General features: G+C 42.0%; 1 protein-coding gene across 1 annotated transcript in view; it reads right to left on the bottom strand.

Annotated features, from left to right (window-relative positions):
• LOC144782393 (zinc finger protein ZXDC-like) overlaps positions 1-20,456 on the bottom strand; it is a 52,837-nt gene that overhangs the window by 23,024 nt on the left and 9,357 nt on the right. Inside the window, exons 2-6 of the mRNA XM_078661720.1 lie at positions 14,105-14,257; positions 13,895-13,973; positions 12,775-12,905; positions 12,253-12,423; positions 6,526-7,196 (exon numbers count right to left, since the gene is read on the bottom strand). Coding sequence (XP_078517846.1) covers positions 6,526-7,196; positions 12,253-12,423; positions 12,775-12,905; positions 13,895-13,973; positions 14,105-14,257 — 1,205 coding nt within the window. The remainder of the gene's footprint in view (positions 1-6,525; positions 7,197-12,252; positions 12,424-12,774; positions 12,906-13,894; positions 13,974-14,104; positions 14,258-20,456) is intronic.

Genomic DNA, 20,456 nt, shown 5'->3' with positions numbered 1-20,456 from the left:
CAGTCACAAGCGAACGCCAGGCGCATTCCAATGCATAATTTTTAGGCCACTATGCCGCCTTAGTTTGGACCCTAGCCATCTGTAAACCAGTCCTGACCCTACACCAATGGGATCAGTCCAGCCTGAACTGCCATGCCAGGCCCTCTCTGGCTCTTAATACAAGCAACCTAGGACCAGTTTCGCCCCGAGCTGGCATGTTGTACAAAATAACTAATTGGGATGCTGCCCCGAGTGATTAGCAGTGGATGATTTATTCAAGCATGTTAACAATAGGTAAAGCGCCTGGTTATGCCATACGGAGTATTCCTGCGCTATGATTCTTGCCCTAAGATGGTCAACAACTATATGGCTACACCAAACATTCCATCCATCACTATTTTGTATACTTAAGTTAAAACTAAATCGTTTTTGTATATATGGTCATATTTTCAGAAAATGCATCTACAAGATCATTTAAACTACGGACAATAATTGAAGATGGCCTGATGAAGCGTGCAAGTATGAAATGAAGTGCAGATCAAAAGGTTTACATATTTGATTAATTTGAAAGGCTCACAGTATTTAAGTACATAGTAAAAGTGTTAAACACCACAATAAACAGAAATAAGCTACTCATCTGGATAAGTATTGTTACCAATAACCCCAAGTTGTTACTGCAAGTGTTAAACACTAGTTATTGCTCAGAAAGATTTATCCGTATAACAAATTTATTTGAAGAGGATTATGTAATAATCAAATGTACAGAAATGTTAATACTTGTATACTTCAAGTGTTAAATACTAACTATTGCTCCGAAAGTTTTATCCTATAACAAAATGTATCTGAAGAGATCGTGACTCAAATGTAAAGCAAATGTAATACTTGTATACTACAGAACTTGGTGGGGAAAAAAAAGAATAAAACTCTGGAAGCAGTTCAAGTGTGTCGAGAAACAAACAATATCAATTACTGGGTGCTCTAAGGTTGAAAGAATGGATGCATGAACAACCTAATACATCAGAAACCTTTTATAAAGGATGGTGATGAAGTGCCATGCGCAGCAAAAAGTAATCTCATTTACTATTGTGATAATAATCAGATGTTTCTTAAAAGTAGAAACCTCACACTACTTTTATTTTCATATATCCAATATGTATGAGAAATCCAAAGAATCCAGATACCCTGATCTGGAGGAACTTCCAAATATTGGGCACTCTGCACCATTCTCTCATCAGCTGTATAATAGCTCATGGTCCTTTCCCAGGAAAAGACGGGGTCTTACTATACTAACATTAACATTTTGGAGCCTCCGGCATCCTCAAGCTTGTTGGTTCAGAGTTGATAAAAAGCCCAATCGATTTCAATGACCAAAAACCGAACTAGTTCAAATGATGAAGTTGCTGAAAGCACCTCACAGCCCGTGATATGTCAAGTTCACCACGTGTGGGTTCTCTAGTGGAAAATTCATCTCTACAAATAGTTTACATCCCTCAGAAATGTACACAGTTTACGAACACTACTGTGCTGAAGAAATCTACCCACAGACCAATTAAAGAATAATCCTATGTGGCAAAGCCCCTAAAAACAGTAGTGAGATCCCAAATATCACTTCATTTTGAAAATAATCAGGCTGAGCAACTATCAACCTTTATTTTGCTCGTTGAAGTACGAAAACCACACTAAGGGACATGAGAGTAGAACTTCTTAAAAATAAAGATCGGTGGCAGGAAGCACATACTCTTGACTTCTTAGTAGCCTTTAGCTTGACAGAGTGCAAGGCATTCGTGGATCGCCAATGCACTGCAATACAAGTAACAAGCACACTGTAGAAGTGCTATTGGTTTCTTCATACACCCTGCGCTCATTAGGTCATATGCCACTTCATTAGGACCTCTACCTATCTTATACTATACTATCCTTCACGTGATCATTTCCCACAGGGAACCCTGGAGGTGAGCAACAACGTGTGTAAATCAGTCCTTGCAAAGGGAAAGTGCACCAAATCTAAGAAATATCTTAAAATTGCCAAGAAGATAACAGACACAGCTGGTGCTTCCACGTAGTAGACCTCCACAGTACAGGCTTACTGCAAAGATGCCAATTACAAATATTTTAAACATACATTAAGTAATAAAAAAAAATGTAGGAGTCATTCCAACTTGCTATCTCGTGATGCATGTCATTCATTTACGCTGTGATGTGGTGAGTGTATCTTGGATTTAATTGTTTTAATATCTGTGTGTTAGATTTTTCGGACAAACGCATGACATGTCACATTCATAGTATTCTTCACAAGATTTGCTTGCCCTCTGGGAAAAAAAATCCATTTCACAGTCAGAATCTGCCTATCCATTCCTGCCTTACTTTTATTGAAATAATTTGAAGATACTTGTCCTAGGACAACAAAAAGGGCTTATGTGTCATTGTACAATGACACATGGAGTCAACTAAAACATGAAATGTATGGATTCAAGGAACAATCAAGATTAGATTTATATTTTGTCTAACAAAAGGAAAAACCTGAGGCAGAGTGTCTCCAGACGGATTACAACGGGTGAGGGGCAAAAGTTACTACGAAAAGGGGATTACTGCAGACTTAACAGTTTTCCTGTGTCCGAAAACTCTTGCACAGGCAACATGTCAGAAATTGAAAAAGAGAATTCTCAGAAATGGATGAGCAGTCTCTTTTAGGGTCCACTACCAGTGGTCAAAACGTTGGTCAACAAAACTAGTGAATAAAGATAAAGTTCTGGAGACTGACTCCTCACCAAAATATACAGACTTGTCTAATGGAAGAGGCCTGCAAGACAATTTAAGTGCAGTCACTGTGTAAACTAGCAGATGAAGAACATCAAAGACTTTTTGCTAGTACAGGATACAAATAAATAGGAAATGTCAACAATGCTCTTATTAACAATCTACACAAATTAGTTAGAGCACGAGGAAGTGAGACAATGCAATTTCTTTATGGAAGGTTTACTAAATACACAAAGTCCCCCTGTATTAGTCACTAAGGTGTGACTGACAAGTCGACTATGTTTTGCTGCAGCAAAGGCTTGCACAAATTCTGGAGAGAAGCTTCTCATTTTAAAGTACGTTTTTTGGCTTGTTGTTTCATTGTGCTAATCAACGAATTAAATTATCTTATTGTGTATCACTGACCCTTCATCTGCGCAGTGGGACCATACACAATCCAAACCCAACCTCTGCATTGCTGCTGCACTCAGCTACATTTAGTCAATTAACCTGGTACTTGTGCATTTACAATGTAGCATAGCTGGCCTTTTAAAGACACCTACACCATGCCAACAGCACCAAAAACCATCCTTGTTTCTCTCACTTCTACAGCAGTGCATAACATACAGAACTAATGAAAATATCAGTGACTACTGGGACTAGAAAACAACTCCCTTTGTTTTATAAAAAGTATTTGAGAGATTTAAAAAAATATATCAGGACTGTCATTAGGGAGATTCTTGGCAGCATACAAACAAGAAGAAAACTTTTGAGATTAATAACTACTCTTGATGAAAAACAGTAAAAACTAAATGAAGGCAATACTTTCACACTGGACGCCCCTGGAAAAAATTCATAGCAGCCAAGACATTTTCAGCCCTTGATAACTGAGGGTTTAAAAAAGAAGAAATTGGAAAATGCAGCAGAACGATTTCAAGATCCTGAACTTGCTAAACAGAACACCCTACTGAAGAGGATCTTAGGCACTGAGTCTAAAGTATTACAAAAGGACATGGTTATCTTGGGGACTCATTTACACTTAATCCATAGTTTCTTCCTATTATCAACCTGAGGTTATTTCTGTCAGCTAATGCTGGCATCAAAACTCCTTCTACAGGGGTTTTAAATCCACAACTTTCTTTCCTGGAGTCATGAAAGGCACATCACCCGGAAAGAATATGCACCCACATCAGTCCCTTTGCAGCGTGGTTTTTAAAGCAGTGGCAGAGAGTTGAGTGAGTTGAGTGGACGGGCATTGATAATGGAAAACAGCCTATGGTCTAAAAGTAACTGAGAAGTCAAAGTTACAACGGGCTCTATCACATTCAAAACCTCCAGGTAGACTGCATACTGACCCATTAACAGAATAGAAGAAAAGGTTAGGCCTTAGTAGAGGTTTCACAGAACTTCCATAACAGGTTGAATCACCGTACATGTGCGCTAGCGCATCTAGCTGCTGAGCACACGCCTCCTGCATGTCACAGACGCCAACTTAGCATTCATTCTAGCCTCTATTCAGTGTCAAAGTGGAGTGCATCCAGACATTATCCATTTGTCGAGTGTGGCCTTAAAAAAACATAATAGGAGTAGTATCCTTTTCCACAATCTGAGGAAGGGACTGACGCAGTTGCAGCCAAACGCCTAGCGACCTTCGGCAAATGCTCTTAGAAGTACATATACTGATGTAGAGGCTGCAAGGATGGCGGTGAACAAGTCACAGTCTTCTTCAACACTGTGCGGGCCCGTGCATCTTTGGTTATCAGGGTACTGTGGTGCTAGGGGAGAAAAAGAGTTCCTTTTCCACAAGGCCCATTCTCCTTACCCATCAGGAGTGAAATAGGCCTCTTAAAAGGTGTAGAAGAGAGTTGCTAGTCCAGGGAGCAGACTGTGGAAAATGCTGCAAGTAGGTCTGTTCTTGCTCATGAATCATCTGTTCTTTGCTCTCTGCTTCTGAGAACGAGAATGCCCAATAAGAATGAATTTGGAACACCCTTGGCAGCAGAGGATGATGTCTGGCCAGCAATACTTGCAATGACAACAAGCAATATGGCGTCACCATTGTATTCAACTTTAAATACACCATTCACAGAGGGATTGAACAATGTCTTCCTGGCAAAGGGGAGGTCGATGACTTCTGAGCATCCAGCTTCAGTTCAGAGTTATTGAAACACGACTGCAGGTAAATGCCCAGATCAGAGTTAACAGACCTAATGGCTGTGTCTAGGGAGATTCGGTTGTGCAGTTTCCTCATACAGGTTAAGCATGAACCTATACGCTGGTCAAAGTCCTAGAGCAAGAGACCGTAAGGTCAAATTTATGCTAGAGCAATTAGCTTGACTTGACTGCACTGGACGAAGGAAGGGGTAACTGGAGCAGTTGAACATCTTCCCATGACTTCAGACTCTTTAACCTTGCAGGAGGCCAACGTTTTGCCTTTTATGGAAAACATTGCAATCAAAAACGTGAGCTAGGGTATTCATGGACACAGGGTTTGTTAATCCCTGGGTGATTGGTGCTCAAGAATTTCTGCACTGAAGGGCACATTGCCAACTCTTGCTACTCCTGGTCATGGGTTGGCAAGGCAGAGAGCGCTTCATATATTTCTTGGTATGGCGCACCTCTGATGAATAGTGACAATGAATAGTGTGGTTTGGTTTCCAGGGTAAACAGCTTTTGAGGGCACCTCGGAGCTTTACATTTCTCTTATGACGCTTTTCGTCATGGAGGAGCCTGCTTAATGCTCTTCAACTCGTGCTGAGGCTCTTTGCTCTTTGGCTAGATGGCACTCCGCAAAGCCAAATTCACACTGCAGGACTCAAAGTACATTGTGGGGACCGAGTGAAGCAAGGGGGCTACCATAGGAGATTGGGACAGCAACAGAGACCACTTCAAAGGTTTAACTATCCCGTTACCACTGCAAGTTCCATTGGTCTAGGATTATTTTCATCTAAGATGTACCCATGCGTACGCAGTATCCACACACTATTCAACTCAAACCGGGAATTAGGTTTTAGTCCTGCCCCTATTTGGCATAAATATTCACATGATGCATACTGGCAAAAGCTAGGACATAAGAGTAAAAACATGGTCTTTTGATCCCGTAAAATGGAAATTGGTTCACTATTAAAAATAGCTGATACAAACTGGTGTACAAAACGGTACCTTAAAATGTTAAATAATTTCACAACGTTTAGATCTAGAGGCAAATGTGGAGGCATGAGAATCTCAGTGCTTCTACACAGAGAACATAATGCACATAACGTGTATTTGGAAAGTGCACATTAACCCAAGGGTATATTGGCGCGGAATAATAGATGTTTATTGTTACCCAACTTAATGGTACTCATTTTATCGAACTCAGAAGGATGAAAGGCTGAGTGGACCTGCTGGGATTTGAAACTGTGACCATGAGGTCGAACACAGGCCACTACAGTGGACGCATTAGTTCACTAAGCCACCTGACTAGAAGTAGTGCCAGAGTAATTGTCTTTAACAATATGAAGATTATTCATCATTCCTCCATTCTGCTCATCCACAGTTAACTAACAGACTAAAATTCTTAATAAATAATTTATTGCAAAGAATAGTTACTTTCTCATAAACTTGAAAACTTTAGGTTATTTCAGCCTGGCATTCAATATATTTTACCAACATTACTAGCTCTGCTTCTATCATGAGAAACACCTATTGCAATAAATAAAAAAAAGTTCTGGTCGTCAGCCTCATGACAAAACTGCAACTTAAACCAAGCTAAGCATGACTCACTTTGCTTTAGTCATTGGGAGGTAATGTGATATACTTATTCCGTACCAAAAAAGAACTTCCAATCACTGTGCTAAGATCTACTTCTTTCTGTGCACTGTAGGTTCCGGTAGGGTTAGGGAAAACAAACTGTGTCACTACTTTATTTCCTTCTTGTTGGGCCGCAACATCCAAGCCATCTAACAGGTTTGGTTCAACTTTAACAGTCATTAATAGTTCAGGCACTGCATTACTTCCAGCCAGGTTGGTCGATGTTGTCAACGTGGTGGTGTCTATCGCCAAGCCATGAAGATCCCGGCTGGGGCTCTGCATTGACAGAGCCGCCATGGAGCCCAAAGCTTCTGCGTTCACAGTCTGCACATCATCCAGATTTAAAGTGCTTTGCTGAAGACCAGAAATTGCAGCTCCAAGCAACAAAGTGTTGTCCAGGCTATGTGGCATGTCGTTATTACCAACTATCATCAAAGGATCAACCGGCTGTCCTAAGGAACTGTTGACAACAGAAAGGTTTCCTCCAAGAGTGGAACCGACAGAGGCAGCATCGATGGTTAGGATTCCTGAGTTGACAAGAGCCATGTCTGTAGCGATGCCAGGACTGCTGGAAGATGTGCTTGAAAACAGAGATGAAAGGTCTAAGTTGTTGAGGTCATTTTGTCCAGGACCCGAGAGTTCGCTGCTGGGAGTTAAAGAACTTGCTCCTTCAAGCTGGGCCAGAAGATCTAAAAACATAAAAGACTTTATGTTAAAACACTTATATAATCAAACACAAATTTGTTTCAAGTATTCATTATTTACTCTACAGAGAAGTTGCACTCTATACACTTACTGGACAGTTTACATTTAATCTATTCGAAAACATTTACAAACCGTGCAACACACTACATTGCTGCATCGAAGCAGTATGAAGGAACATTAATTACACAATATTTGGTTCTCTTATGGAACATTGTATGCCAATTCTAAACAGCAGAGTATGGCACATCTATGAGATCCCAAGACCTATTTTTATTAAATAGCTATTAACAATTTTGAAAAGATTCTAAAGAAAATATATCTTCCTTTAAAGAACAAAATATCAAATACAACCAAACATAATCGAATAAAGTACATACTCTGCCACTTTCAGAATTCTAGGGGCTGCATCATCCCATAATACCATTCACAGCACGTTGGGCCATTGGCTGTTGAAGTCAGTCTGAGAAGTGCAGTGCAGAGACCAAAACACAAACTATGTGCTTATGAATTTGGAGAGAATACTAATGATGGAGGACCTGGACTACAGTTAAATAACCTCTCTTTCTCAACAAGCCAGTCTCTCCTGTATTTAAAAGCAGACCATGGAAGTGGGACAGTGTTGTAAGCCAGATAACGGGCATGGAAAGAGATAAAACAGGGGAGCCTACCTACCAGCCATTCTTGTATACGTTTTAACTGCAATGGTGGAAAGGGCATTAGGGCTAATGGCCATGCTTGCTAAAGTCTGCTTAGAGCAGTGATACTCTAAAGCGACCCCCCCATAAACTTTACATGCGGCGTTCTACATAACAAAAACACCAATTTAGCAGCAATTTTAAAATTAAGCTAAATAAACGGGCAAGCATTTATTTAAAGGTTAAATGAAGTTAAAGAAAAAGCAACTAGGGTGTCCTGCACCACTAAACTTTAGGAACACCTTCATTTTTAAAGATATCTTGCAGCAAAAGTGTAAAATACAGTAGTCGGTTGACAGTTCAAAAAGTGTCTTTCATTAACATGCAGAACCTTTTAACCTTGGTACATCATATTATACATTTAGATGTATTTTATTTTTAAAGCGATAGCTTTCAAACATCAAATCTGAAACATTCATGCTTATCCCAACATGACAACAATGCCAATAGCGAATTAAGAGGCAAGTCAGTTGTAATGTGCCTGGATTGCTGTTATACAATACTAACATTATAGTTTATTAAATAAACAACAGGACTTTTGTACAGCGCGACATGATTTAGTTGTGTATTTCGAGGTCCTTTTATGTGTGATAATGAAAAAAAGGAGGGACATTGAGATGAAACAATTGCCTAGGATCACACAATTTGGTCAAGTTGGGAACCCGGGACTGATCCCACGTTTTCTGGTTTTGCATTGAACAGTTCAGCCACTAGATGCACATGCATGGGTCCCCCACCTTACTCCAAAGACTGCCATCATGCTGGCATCAATGCGGCCCTCTGTCATACCACAGACAAACTTTTTGTTCCCTGGGAAAATGTACGCGAGTACACATGGCTTAGGGGAAGTGAAACCAATTGAACAGCTCTACACTCTAACAATAAGTTTTTTATTTTTCTAAGCAAAACACACTCCGAGATTAGGTTTTCTAACCCACTGGAAAAAGTGCAGACTTAACGACAATTTACCACCTGTAGACATGAAATCAGGTGGACTGTAGTCCATGAACTGCCTAAGCAATCTGGGCAACGATCAGGCCTCAGGAACTAGAAGATTATTTGTTGTTAGTGAGTTTTGAACCTCTTTTCACCATGAACAGATACTCCAGAATAAGCAATAGGAATATGCTTTAGGATTTTTTATTCAGTTTCTAAAGTAGCCTCGCAACTGCATTCCTTAGCAGAACAGACATGTTGTTTTGAATGAAGAAGGGCGTTGTCTAGCTCTGTACTCAGTAGCCTTGGTATCCCAGCAAGGCAATAAGGTCAGGCTGGCTCCAATGAAGATGAATGAGGCCTTCAAGTAGAGCGCTTGCAGCTTCCACTTGCTCTGCTTCAGTGGTCCTCTTGGACTTTTACTTGTCTGTACCCAGCCTAAATACACTTTTCGAATGATTTTGAAAAGGGCGGTCCCTATATTGAATGATGTCTAATGCAGGAATTAGCATATTAATCTTGTTGGACCTTCACATAATTCTATAAAACTTCATTAACCTTGTAATATATGTGAACTATTGATAAAATATCAAAACTATAACAAAGCAAATGCTATACATTATAAATGCGCAAACAATAAATGCAAAGTATGTTTTAAGGGAGAAAATGTGCACTCAAAGTAAATGAATATATGAAACAGGGGGTGCATAAGCAGAAAACACAAATATTACACCATGGCAAAGTTTTGATTATAGATTCTGATTTTCTCTAAGTAATATTTTCCGCTCCCAGTTATTAAGAAACCCGGTAATGATTTCTCTTATTCTCGCTGACTTTCAAAAGGTAGCTCCTGGCTGCAGAGGGGATGTAGTTGAGCTCTGATGCCGTCTGCTTCCCAGGGCCTAGAGCAGACAGTATGACACTGCCACTATGCACAAGTGTGGAGACAACAACTGTCATAAGAGGCACCAGTGGGGGATTACTAAAGGGATGGGACTCCCGCCACTCGACCCGCACACCCCTAGAGACCACAGCCTAATTTCTAGTCTCTCGTGCCCCAGAGCTGCTCAGGTTAGCCCCAATCAGGGTAAAACCTGTCTGTGATTGCTTGTGTCCAGTTCAAGGAGGACCTTAGCCAGGTAGTTCGGGCTGGACTGTTCCAAATGGAGCCGAATCAAGGCTGATTTGCTGCATAAGACTCAGTCCAAACGGAGTTGGCACGGTAGACTGGAATGCTGCTGGAAGTGATTGCTACTAGCTACCTTTTGTAGGTCTGAGGCTAGCCCTAAGGTGCCCTGGTACTGTTGCCACAGAGAGAGCTACAGGGGCGTTGCTCCCCTTTCTCCACTTGTGGTATCAATGCTGTGGAGTTGTCAAAATCTAGAAGGCTTTGTATGCAAGCTCATTACAGTAGATAGATGGATCAGATGATGATGTGGCGAGAATGTGCTGCAGGGGCAGAAAGATATCTAGACCACCCCACTTTACACTCCTGTAGCTCCACTAGTAAACCTTAATTGGTTTCACTGGAGCTGCCAGAGACTGATAGAAAATACTCCTTGAAACTGAATTAAACAAGGAGGGGTGGGGAGAGCCAGCCATTTATTATAACTAAAAGTGACGCTGCATGTGTACACTGCCATTTACTGGGGCGGGCTGGAACTTCACCTCCATTCTGGTCAGCTTTCTCTTTGCTTTCTATAGCTACTGAACGACTACAGAGAACTAATATTCTGTACACCTCATTTTAACTTGATACCTAATTGCAGCTGAGGCAGACTCTGATGAACACTGTACTTAGTGACAGGGAATATCCAATGGCTGTCACTTTCTTGGCCTTTCCTCAGCTAGTGCTAGATTACATGTCCCCACAACTACCATATGGCCGCTTACCTAGAAGTCCTAAACCTGATGCCACCACTTTTTTCTTCTTCATGCTGAGGATACATTTGTGTGTCTGTCCACTGCTCCGCCTTAGTCCTGATGACAGTATTTTGTGCCTGTAGTGAGTTGCATACATCGGCTGCTGGGTCAAATTCAACCCTTCTGAATACCAAGCGCATGTTGAAAAAGAACGTAAAAATACCAGACGTCACTTTAGAATCCATCTTGAAGGTGTACTCGCTCATCAGCTCTGCAATGGGCAAAATTAACTGACAATTTCGGAGATATCCAGAGAGAAAGCATATTCATTTGGAGCTCACTTTCTTTCACTCCCCAATAGACCCTGCTGAAAAAAGGCTCCATGCTTTGTATGCGAAGTTAGACTCCACTCATATCTGGAGCTAGGAGCTATAACACATCCAACAAAAGTCATGTATTTGGGGGTGGTTCCCACAGGGAAATCATCTGGCTCCAAAGTATCAGAGATACTTGAAAAAGAAGACACATGGATGGTTTCAGCTGCCTTCATCCTGTGTGTCTTACACATCACCCTTACAGTACCTCTGGAGTTTCGGAGGGCAGACGCACTAGCCAGGAATGCCAATATAAGGACCCAAAACACAACATATTCAAAACATGCCAGGGTGGTCTTTCACACTGGTCCCTCACAAGGACAATGGGAGAGAAGTAATAAATATTATTGCGTCACAAATTCTGAATTATTAAAGGAATTCCTGTCTGGCTGGACAGCGCAATATAGATCTAATTAAATGTCTAGATTTAGTACTTCTGTCCCATTGTCCTTGTGAGGGACCACTGTATTTGTAGCATACTGATACCCAAGTTCCCTGACCAATTATTTTGGGTTCCCTTGTCTGTACATATATAGGATGGTCTGTCAGGCTACCAGAAATCAAGACAACCCATTTCAACTGGATGGGATGTATATATTTGTGTTAACAAGTTTTTCTCACAAGACAATTTAAGGTATTCCAAAAGCACTTCCATGAGGGGTAACCATGCTTGAGCCTCCGCAGTTAAAATAATCTGTTACCGTTCCAGTAGGTCTAGTACAGCATAAAAATACGTAAAAGAAGAGCAGAGCATAAACTGAAGGGAGTACAGAGGTGCATGTGTCATCATCCGTACTCGGCTCATAGTGTAAGCACATTTTACACTATCTACAAGATGGTACTATTTTCTCATGTTGGAAAAGTTAGGTGATGCAAAACCAACAATGTAAAGGGGAGTTCCTAACTGAAACCCTACACAAACTAAAAACAAGTTTCAATTTGATTTTCAAATGAAGTGGTTGATGTTTTAATCACTCAGCTGAAAAACATGACTAACCATGCAATAATCAAGTAGTAAATCGCGCTAGGTTTTTTTTCGTTTTTTAAGCCAGTTATGACATTCTAATTGGCTTCAGAAACATGAAGTGGATATATCACTTCTCCACCTATTTGCATTTACGGTTTGAATTGAACATTTACACGTTAAACGTTTTCTAAGTTGCTTACTGTACCTTGGCTAAAGTTGTGCTCTTTGACCATATGAGTTTTCATACTGTGCTTGGAGGTGAATGCTTTATGGCAACTCGACACTGGACATGGTGCCTTCAAAGTAGTCACATCCTGCAGGTGCTTTTTGGAGTGAATGTACAAACTACTGCGTGCTGAGAATTTTGCACCACATCCTTAAAAATAGAAAAACAAGAAAAAAAGAAAATCTAGCATGAACATAAATCACTTCAAAGGAATCAGTTGCATCGCATTAAACGAAGGTTTCAGATCACTCTGAACAACTGCAAACATATCTTTGCAGGTACATAATGAAATGCAAAGGGGAAGAAGGCGTTAAAGGAGCAAGAGTGCGCTTATTTTAAGACTGAAACACAAATAGGTTTTTACACAGCGCTTGTGGCGCTTGTGGCTTATTCTGGCATAAAATATTGGCAATACTACACATTTTAAAAGAAGGTAAACAATCACAAACGAGTTTTTCTTTTTCCACAGTACAGAACACAAATATAAAATGACCCAAATACCTTCCACTGGGCACTCAAAAGGCTTTGTACCAAGGTGAATTATACTGTGACCTTTCAAGTGCTCGGCTCGAGTAAAAGATTTTCCGCAACCTTCTATGTGACATGTAAATCGTCGGATATCTGCATGCTTCCTGAAAAAGCCAAACAAGAGTGTGTCATTTAAACAATAACTTTTGATAAAAAAATTACGAGTCTGGATTTTGAATGCTATTACTTATGTGCAATTATAAACTGGGCTCTGGAAGAACGCACAAGTTATTTGCTTACGGGCTGTGTATTTGCAGCAAAGACTTGCCATGAGGAGCCCATGGGTCCAAATTTTGGTTTCTGATTAATATCTCATCCATTTGCTCATTTGGTAAGATTAGTTTAAGGGCAGACAGCACCGAATGCTCATTTAAATAAGTTTGGGGGTTCGGGGTTGGAGGGCAGTGACATTATCGAGGGAATACAAAGTAAGCACCTGTAAACTCAATTACAATTTCCCACAGATCAGAAAAGGATGTGCCACGGATTACTATCCAATTATTTTTGCATCTTAGATTGTCCGTGTTACTCATACAGGGTCCAATAAACGTGAGAAGTCAGACAGTTGTGGGCCGGACTGGGATCGTCCATCGTTCTGAGGGTCATAGGAGCATTTTGCAGAAACAATCTATATTTCCAATATTCGACAAACATATTAAACAGGTTCAGTTCTTGGCCATTAGTCTTTTTCAGTTACAGAATGTTAGTAAAGGAAAGGAGAATAGAGAGAAAATTAAAAACCTAGCAGGACGCTGTACAGACTAAATAAGACTTTTTGAGCATAACACAATATGAATTATATTTGTAAACGTAATTGATAGGCCTACTTGTGAATACACCCAACTATTTTGCAGCTGGTAAACTTTTATACAGGGAACAGTAAATTATATAAGAGGTTGTTTTGGAGTGGGGACATTTTTTTTAAAGACATGCACCACTGACTCTCAAAAGAGCATAAAAGCACTCAAAGGAGCAGGTAGCTTTGTTAATAGGAGCTGTAGAAAAAACGCTGTAAAAAGTCACCCTAACTAACAAAAACCTTAGAAAATTGTTCTTACATTAAACATTGCCATACATATGAAACAAAACATACCTGTTGTGTCTTAATAGCTTGGACATGCTGGTAAAGGACCAGCCACACCCCTCAAAGTCACAGATAAAGGGCCTTTCCCCTAAAATAAAAATATCCTTCATTAAAAACAGCGACCAATAAGAACATTTAAACTGTGGTTTAAAGAAACCATAAATGTGTCTCTATAAACTACATTATTTACCCTCCATGTAGGCAAAAGGTATGGAATACCTGTGTGGCTTCGCATGTGGATTTTCAGGCGGCACGCTTTATCGTACTGTTTATTGCAGCCAGGAAAAGAGCAGCTGAACTGTTCGATCTCTCTGAAGTGAGCACGTTTGTGTGAAAATAATGCACTTACAGTGGTAAATGTCTTCTCGCACTCTTAAAGAAAATGAAAAAATACATATTAAACATTAAGTAGGCATTAAGACTAACATGTTTCCGCTTTTCATTTTAACAATAAGAAACAGCATTCAAAGGCAGACAACAGCTAGCGAAGCATGCAAATATGAGATCGGCTTTAGGTTTTCTATGAAACTACGGGTAGAGAGCCCAAGACTGTAGACTGTATGATTTCCATTCCCCCATCTTCCAGTCAGAACATTTTCAAAAGAAATCCTAGTAATATTAAAAAAAAATCTATCTATAGATGCAGCAGGAGAGGGTGAATGCTAGAGGCTACAGATAAACTGTCTCAAGCGATGTCTCGCGCATCAGTTTGGAGTACATTTACAGTCTAGTGAACGTCTGTTAACGAAAATATTGACCAAAGTTAAAGGGTCCAGTTTGCAGTGATTAAAGATAAGCAAATGCGGCGAGGAAAAAAAATGGAAGCCACATTTTCTTTTTTGGTTTTATACAATGGCAAAACCTACATTTATATGAGAGCTTTAATCTCGTGACTGGAAAGGATAAATTCTGCAAAGGTGGTAATATTAAACCGTCACACCCCACCACCAGCTAATGAATCACACGCAACGCCATAAGATCTCACAATTGTGCAGAGAACAGTCTTTTGCAGCACCCTTCTACTCAGGGAAACTGCTGACAACCTCAACAATGTGCTCAATAGCAAAAAGAAGGGTAATTTCTAAATATATAAACTCCCAGATATTTACTAGGAAGCTCTGCTCATAGGAATTTGTATTTATGTAAGCACTCATTGTTCAAAGAAAGCTGTGCAGCAATACGCTATTAAATTAAATTTTCCATTGGTTTTATTAAAAAGAATTGTAATACAATATGAATATCATTTAAAAATGCCACCTCAGAGGAAACAAATGGTGACAACCAGTAACTCCGCTCTGGAACGCTCTCCCCTTGAAACTCCGGACCCTTGGCGACTTGCTTTCCTTCCGCAAGGCCGCTAAAACCCTTCTGTTCTCTGAGTTATGTTAAAATCCATACCCCCATTTTTAAATAATATTTTCTGTTTTCTGTTGTGTTGTGTTCGCCACCTTGTCGGTGCGCCGGGACGCTCCTTCGCTGGAGCAGCCGTGCGCAATACAAATAGCCCTAACATAACATAACATAACATAATGTAGACATGCAAGACTATGAGAGCGCTGGAGGGTATCGACTGAAGAAAGCAGACACATCTAACTAATGTTCCTCTGCTTTTATAGAGGGGGAGGGGGGGGGGGAATCTGCAGCAACAATTGTATGATCTTCCGTTGTCTACATGTCCAATGAAATAAGCATTAAATTATTTCAGTCCAGATGCAACCAAGACAAGATTCTGCATGTTATAACACTTAGAAGGCTGTTGCATATGTGAATAGAGTCGATGAATGAGAGTAAGAGACATCAACCCAGCAGAAATGTATTCAGCGTCGCCAAATAATTTAGTGTCATACTCAAAAGAATGAGCAGTGGTCAAACAGTAGCCTTTACAATTCAACAGGTTACTACTTCTTTAACAAAAGAAAAGCAAATTGGGATTCAGTATCAAATGATTATTCTGGAAGGTTAATAATCCACACTTTTCTGATGAAATAATCTGCTTTACCCAGTATCACAGGTTTTCTTCAAGGCTGGACATTACCATTCAGCCAGATGTTGTGAGGAGGATATGGAGTTTGGGTCTTTGCAACTCACAAATTTGACAGAACATGAAATGCAAATGTACCACAAGCCAAAAGATCCCACTACGAGAAGTGTGGATGTTATGGGAGATGGCGAACAGGACCGTTAATAATTGTGTGTATTTTAATCCTTGTGTAAAGATGAACTACTCAAACAGGGAATGGATCCAAATCTAAACTGTTATTTTTGCAAAGTGAAAATACAAATCTTAAGAAGCAGATGATAAATATTCCTTTGTGTCACAATGACACGCGCCATCGTTTGTATCAAAGGATTTGTTAAAGTCAACAGAATTCTAATCCCAGGATATCTTGTCATGCAAGCTCATATGATCAGTAAAAGGCTGCCAATCAACACTGGTTCAGTGGTAGGTAGAGTTTTTCCCATCGCGCCCCACACCGTTCCAGCCACAGTCTTATTTCATTCTTCATGAATTAGATAATTTTTATTAGACTACCCAAGCCTAATTTTTCAGGGATATTATTGAGCATTTAAGATTCATTCAAAGTAAAAATGTTAGGATAAAAATGCCGTATCCTGGAGAATCTGGGCTCCCTCTTCTCCATTGGGGTACTCACAACATGGATGGTGTGATGCTTGCTAACTGGAGAACACCTCTGCTTCTGACAAGTAAATACAACGCAAGTCTGGTTTGGCAACACAATTGGAGCATAAGTCTCCGAAGACTGCTGCAAAAGAGGATTCCAAAGTAGCAGCAAGAAAAGCTGAACGATAGAGTCAGCATCCAAAAAGACGCTGTTTTCCAGCCACAATAAAATGTTACATGTGTGTGAATAGCCACAATGATCACTGTCTGACTAAACCACTTTTTCTGTTAAATGTAAAAGAGCAGTACAGGTCAAAATATGACATCCTGAGAGACAGAAAAAAACTCAAGTCGACAGTCTTCCCTTTGACATGTCAGAGGAACGAAACGTTCCGCCGACTCCCACTAAAACAAAGCATTGTTTGACTTAACCAGATTCTGTGATTATCACTAGGCCTGAGCAGAGTTTGCTGCGTTTTGCTACGTGGAACTCAGCAGTGACAAAAGAAATTCCGCCGAGCTACGTGGAGTTCCCGAGCGGTTAAGTGTGTTACCTCACGCTGTCCACACCGATTTATCACGCAAGGTGTTGTCGTGCGCTGTGAAACCAGTGCGAGCAGCACCACACGCAGCGCAAGAAGGCACTGCTTCTTTCTGCTGCTCAAGTAGAAGTTATACTCAAATGGCAGCTTCCTCAATACAAACGGAAGGTTTCTCAACACGAGCGGTCCGTGACCACCTACATTGAGAAATCTCGCTATCAGCACGAACGGCATCACACGCATGGCAAGAAGGTGCTGCTCCTTTCTGCTGCTCGAGTAGAAGTTCTACTCAAGCGGCAGCTTCCTCAATGAAAAACGGAAGGTTTCTCAACACGGGTGGTCCGCGACCACAATTCCAAGTTAGAAGCTCAAAGACAGCACTGTAAATCCAATTGTTCAGGTCAGATTTAACCAAAAGACCCATAGCGAGAAGACAATCTGTGTTGTAGGATCTCAGCTGTGAAATGCACTATGCCCAAATCCCAGCAAACAACATGACCTGCCAATATTAAAAAAAAGAGCACCGGCAAATCCAACTGGTCTTACATTTGGGTCTTGCCAAATATGGGTGGCAGTGGCTCGGGGTTCAAGGGCACAAGATATGGTAAGGTGCTTGGCATTATAAATATGGAGGCTAGGAATTGTTCTTATTATTATTAACCAATAGCCGTTTTTTGAAAAAGAACATGGATGCTAAACCACACCTGCTGGAGCACTTAAGTTTAAATAGGATACAGCAGCACCATGATCAATCTTGCTCAGTCTCGTTCTGGCGTTTGGAGCTGCTCTGTGTAATGTGTACACTTATGATGCCTAGGGATTATTTTCCCAAAAGCAAAAGGAAGACAGACAATGTTACTGAGGGCAGCAGAACGTTCTACAGAGAAAAGGATTGAAAAAAGACGGATGTGGTGAGCAGCAAAGATGACATTTTCAGCATAATGAAGTGTATAAATATACTAATTGTAGGGAGACGAGTTTTGCTGGAGGATAAGCATAAGAGAGACAAAGGAAGATCAGTCTTTCTACTACTTTTGAGAAGAAGGGAATGTGCAAGAATGGGTAATATGGAGGAGAAATAGAGGTTTGTTTTAGTAGATAGGAGCACTGTCAATAAGAGACACTGGTGGTATGTACCCTAGTAGAGAAACTTATGGTACAGTAATATAATATAAGTAATTAAAGAGTTATGATCCAAATCATCAAATGTTCCAACAAAGCACGCAATTTTGGTGGTGGAGAAAACATTTAGCTAAAGTCTTTATAGATGGTAAGAAAAGCTTTACATCTAGAGCTGCACAATTTGGAGGTGGAAATTCCAGTGAAATGAGTGAGAGGCGTAATACCAAGGACATGGTTTTCATAGTTAGAAATGTTAATGATGATGTTTATAGTGCTGATGATGTAGGGGACTCCATACGCTCACTGTTTGCTCTAGAAATCAATCTGGAAATGATGGTTGACTTAAGGGCTTCCTACAACATTACTACTATGGAAAGTAGTGACAAAGCGATGGGTCAAAAAGTTAAGTAATTACTTGAATCCCATGTGAAAGCAGTTTCTTTTGACGGTCAAACTACTAACTTTATTGGGTATTTTGCCAATAATACGGTTTCATGGAGAAGATATTTGGCCCTCAAACATGGTTGTGTATTAGGATTGAGATTGAAAACTCTTGAGGGGCGTGGCCAGCACCATGGCGAGCTAGGACGTGAGGCTCAGGAGCTCCCGGAGAGCTGAATCAATATCCGCCTTACATGACTGATATACTCCACCCAAAATCCTACCGATGCAGCGGCAACACCCCGGGATACTGTGGCGTCGACCCTCCTGCCGCGCAGCGGCTCACATACCAGTAAAACGGACTTTGAGCTGCTGCCCGGGAACCTCTCTTGGTGGCAAGATGGCGGCGGCGGTAGCCAAGCGTCGGCTGCGGCATTAGGATACAGCTGGCAGGATCTGTGTTGGTGTGCCACGGTGAAGGACGTCTGAGGAGGTACTGTGGGGCATCCGGTGGGTCCGGTACGACGGGATTCGTGACAAGAGAAACCCCGGCCCCCGGCTGCCCTTCACCAAGATGGCGACTGACGTGAGGCGGCAGTGACCGGGAGCACCGGTGGTTCATCCCTCACTGCTCCAGGACCGGGACAGTGTGGCCGGGAGTGAGGATAGAGGGCCCCTGATCGGGAGTGGGGCTCTGGGACTACGGCTGCCTTATGAGCATCGAGGCGCCGCACTCACTCTCTGGGAACTTTACCAAAATGGCGGCCCAGACCGCGAAACGGTGCCTGCAAGGGCTTCGGGCCGGTCCACGAACACAGTGAAACACGTAGCTACTCGCCGGAAGCCGAGACTGAATGGCACCGGCCCGCGGGAGATCCGGAGCGGGCGGAATATCACTCGGTGGTTGCCCCTCTGCCCTACAACTGGACAGGCTGCTCCTGCTTCACTGGGGGTGGTCCCCACAACATTGGAGGCCCAGAGGGTGGGGGTCCTGGTGACCTGCCCCCCCCCGTTTAAACTGAATGCTGGACGTGGGAGAGGTCCGGAGGGGGTGAGTCATAGTGAGTGCTCCCACAATAAACACTGTCCCCGGCTCAATGAGGAGGAGCAAAGAAATGACGCCACAGAGGTTTCGGTGAACATTCCCCTCCCCCCCCAACAAAAGTCTTAACCGAACACAATACTGAAGCCCTATAGGGACGGCGGAGTCCAGAGCTACACCTGAAGGAGGGGCGCCCGGCGGCGGGGGGTCGTAGAGGGCGGATACTGGCCAGCACGGACCCACCGATTACACCCTGCGAAGACAGTAGAAAGTAAGCAGGGGGCACCCTGAGGGCTGTGACAGGGGGAAGGTACGGACCTTGCAGGAATAAAACTCGTGGCAAGCTGGGACGTCGGAGCGGAGAGGCAGCAGTACCCCGACTCTCGGAGTACAAGGCGCAGATCGAGGGGGCTACCCCCGCTTCCTCAGGACCACTGAGTCCGCCGCACTGAATACGACCCGGAGCCACTGCGAGAGGGAACAGCACTGGCACTACTAACCATGGGGAAGAAGGACACGCTACCCAAACAGGGTCCCATGGATAACTTCGCGGCACCGCAACACCCAAGCGAGACCATCCACACAGCCTCGGGAGTGAGGACGGACACTGACCGGCTGATGGAGGCCATTCAGGCGTCTAGAACTGATATACAGGAGTCCCGAGCGGCCTTGGAGGTCAAAATTGGAGAAGTAGGCTCAGAGGTAACACTGCTACGGCAAGACTTCCGAAAGTTATCAGACAGGGTGACGGTGACTGAAACCCAGATAGGAGAGGCAGAGGACGCGGTCTCCACCCTGAGAAAGGACATGGCGGAACTCCAAGCATCCCATCGACAATTACTGTGGAAGGTGGATGATGCC

Source organism: Lissotriton helveticus, chromosome 9 (genome assembly GCF_964261635.1).
Source record: "Lissotriton helveticus chromosome 9, aLisHel1.1, whole genome shotgun sequence".
Lineage (NCBI taxonomy): Eukaryota > Metazoa > Chordata > Amphibia > Caudata > Salamandridae > Lissotriton > Lissotriton helveticus.
Note: the sequence above shows the minus strand (reverse complement) of the source record. Positions and strands in the feature narration are given on the sequence as shown.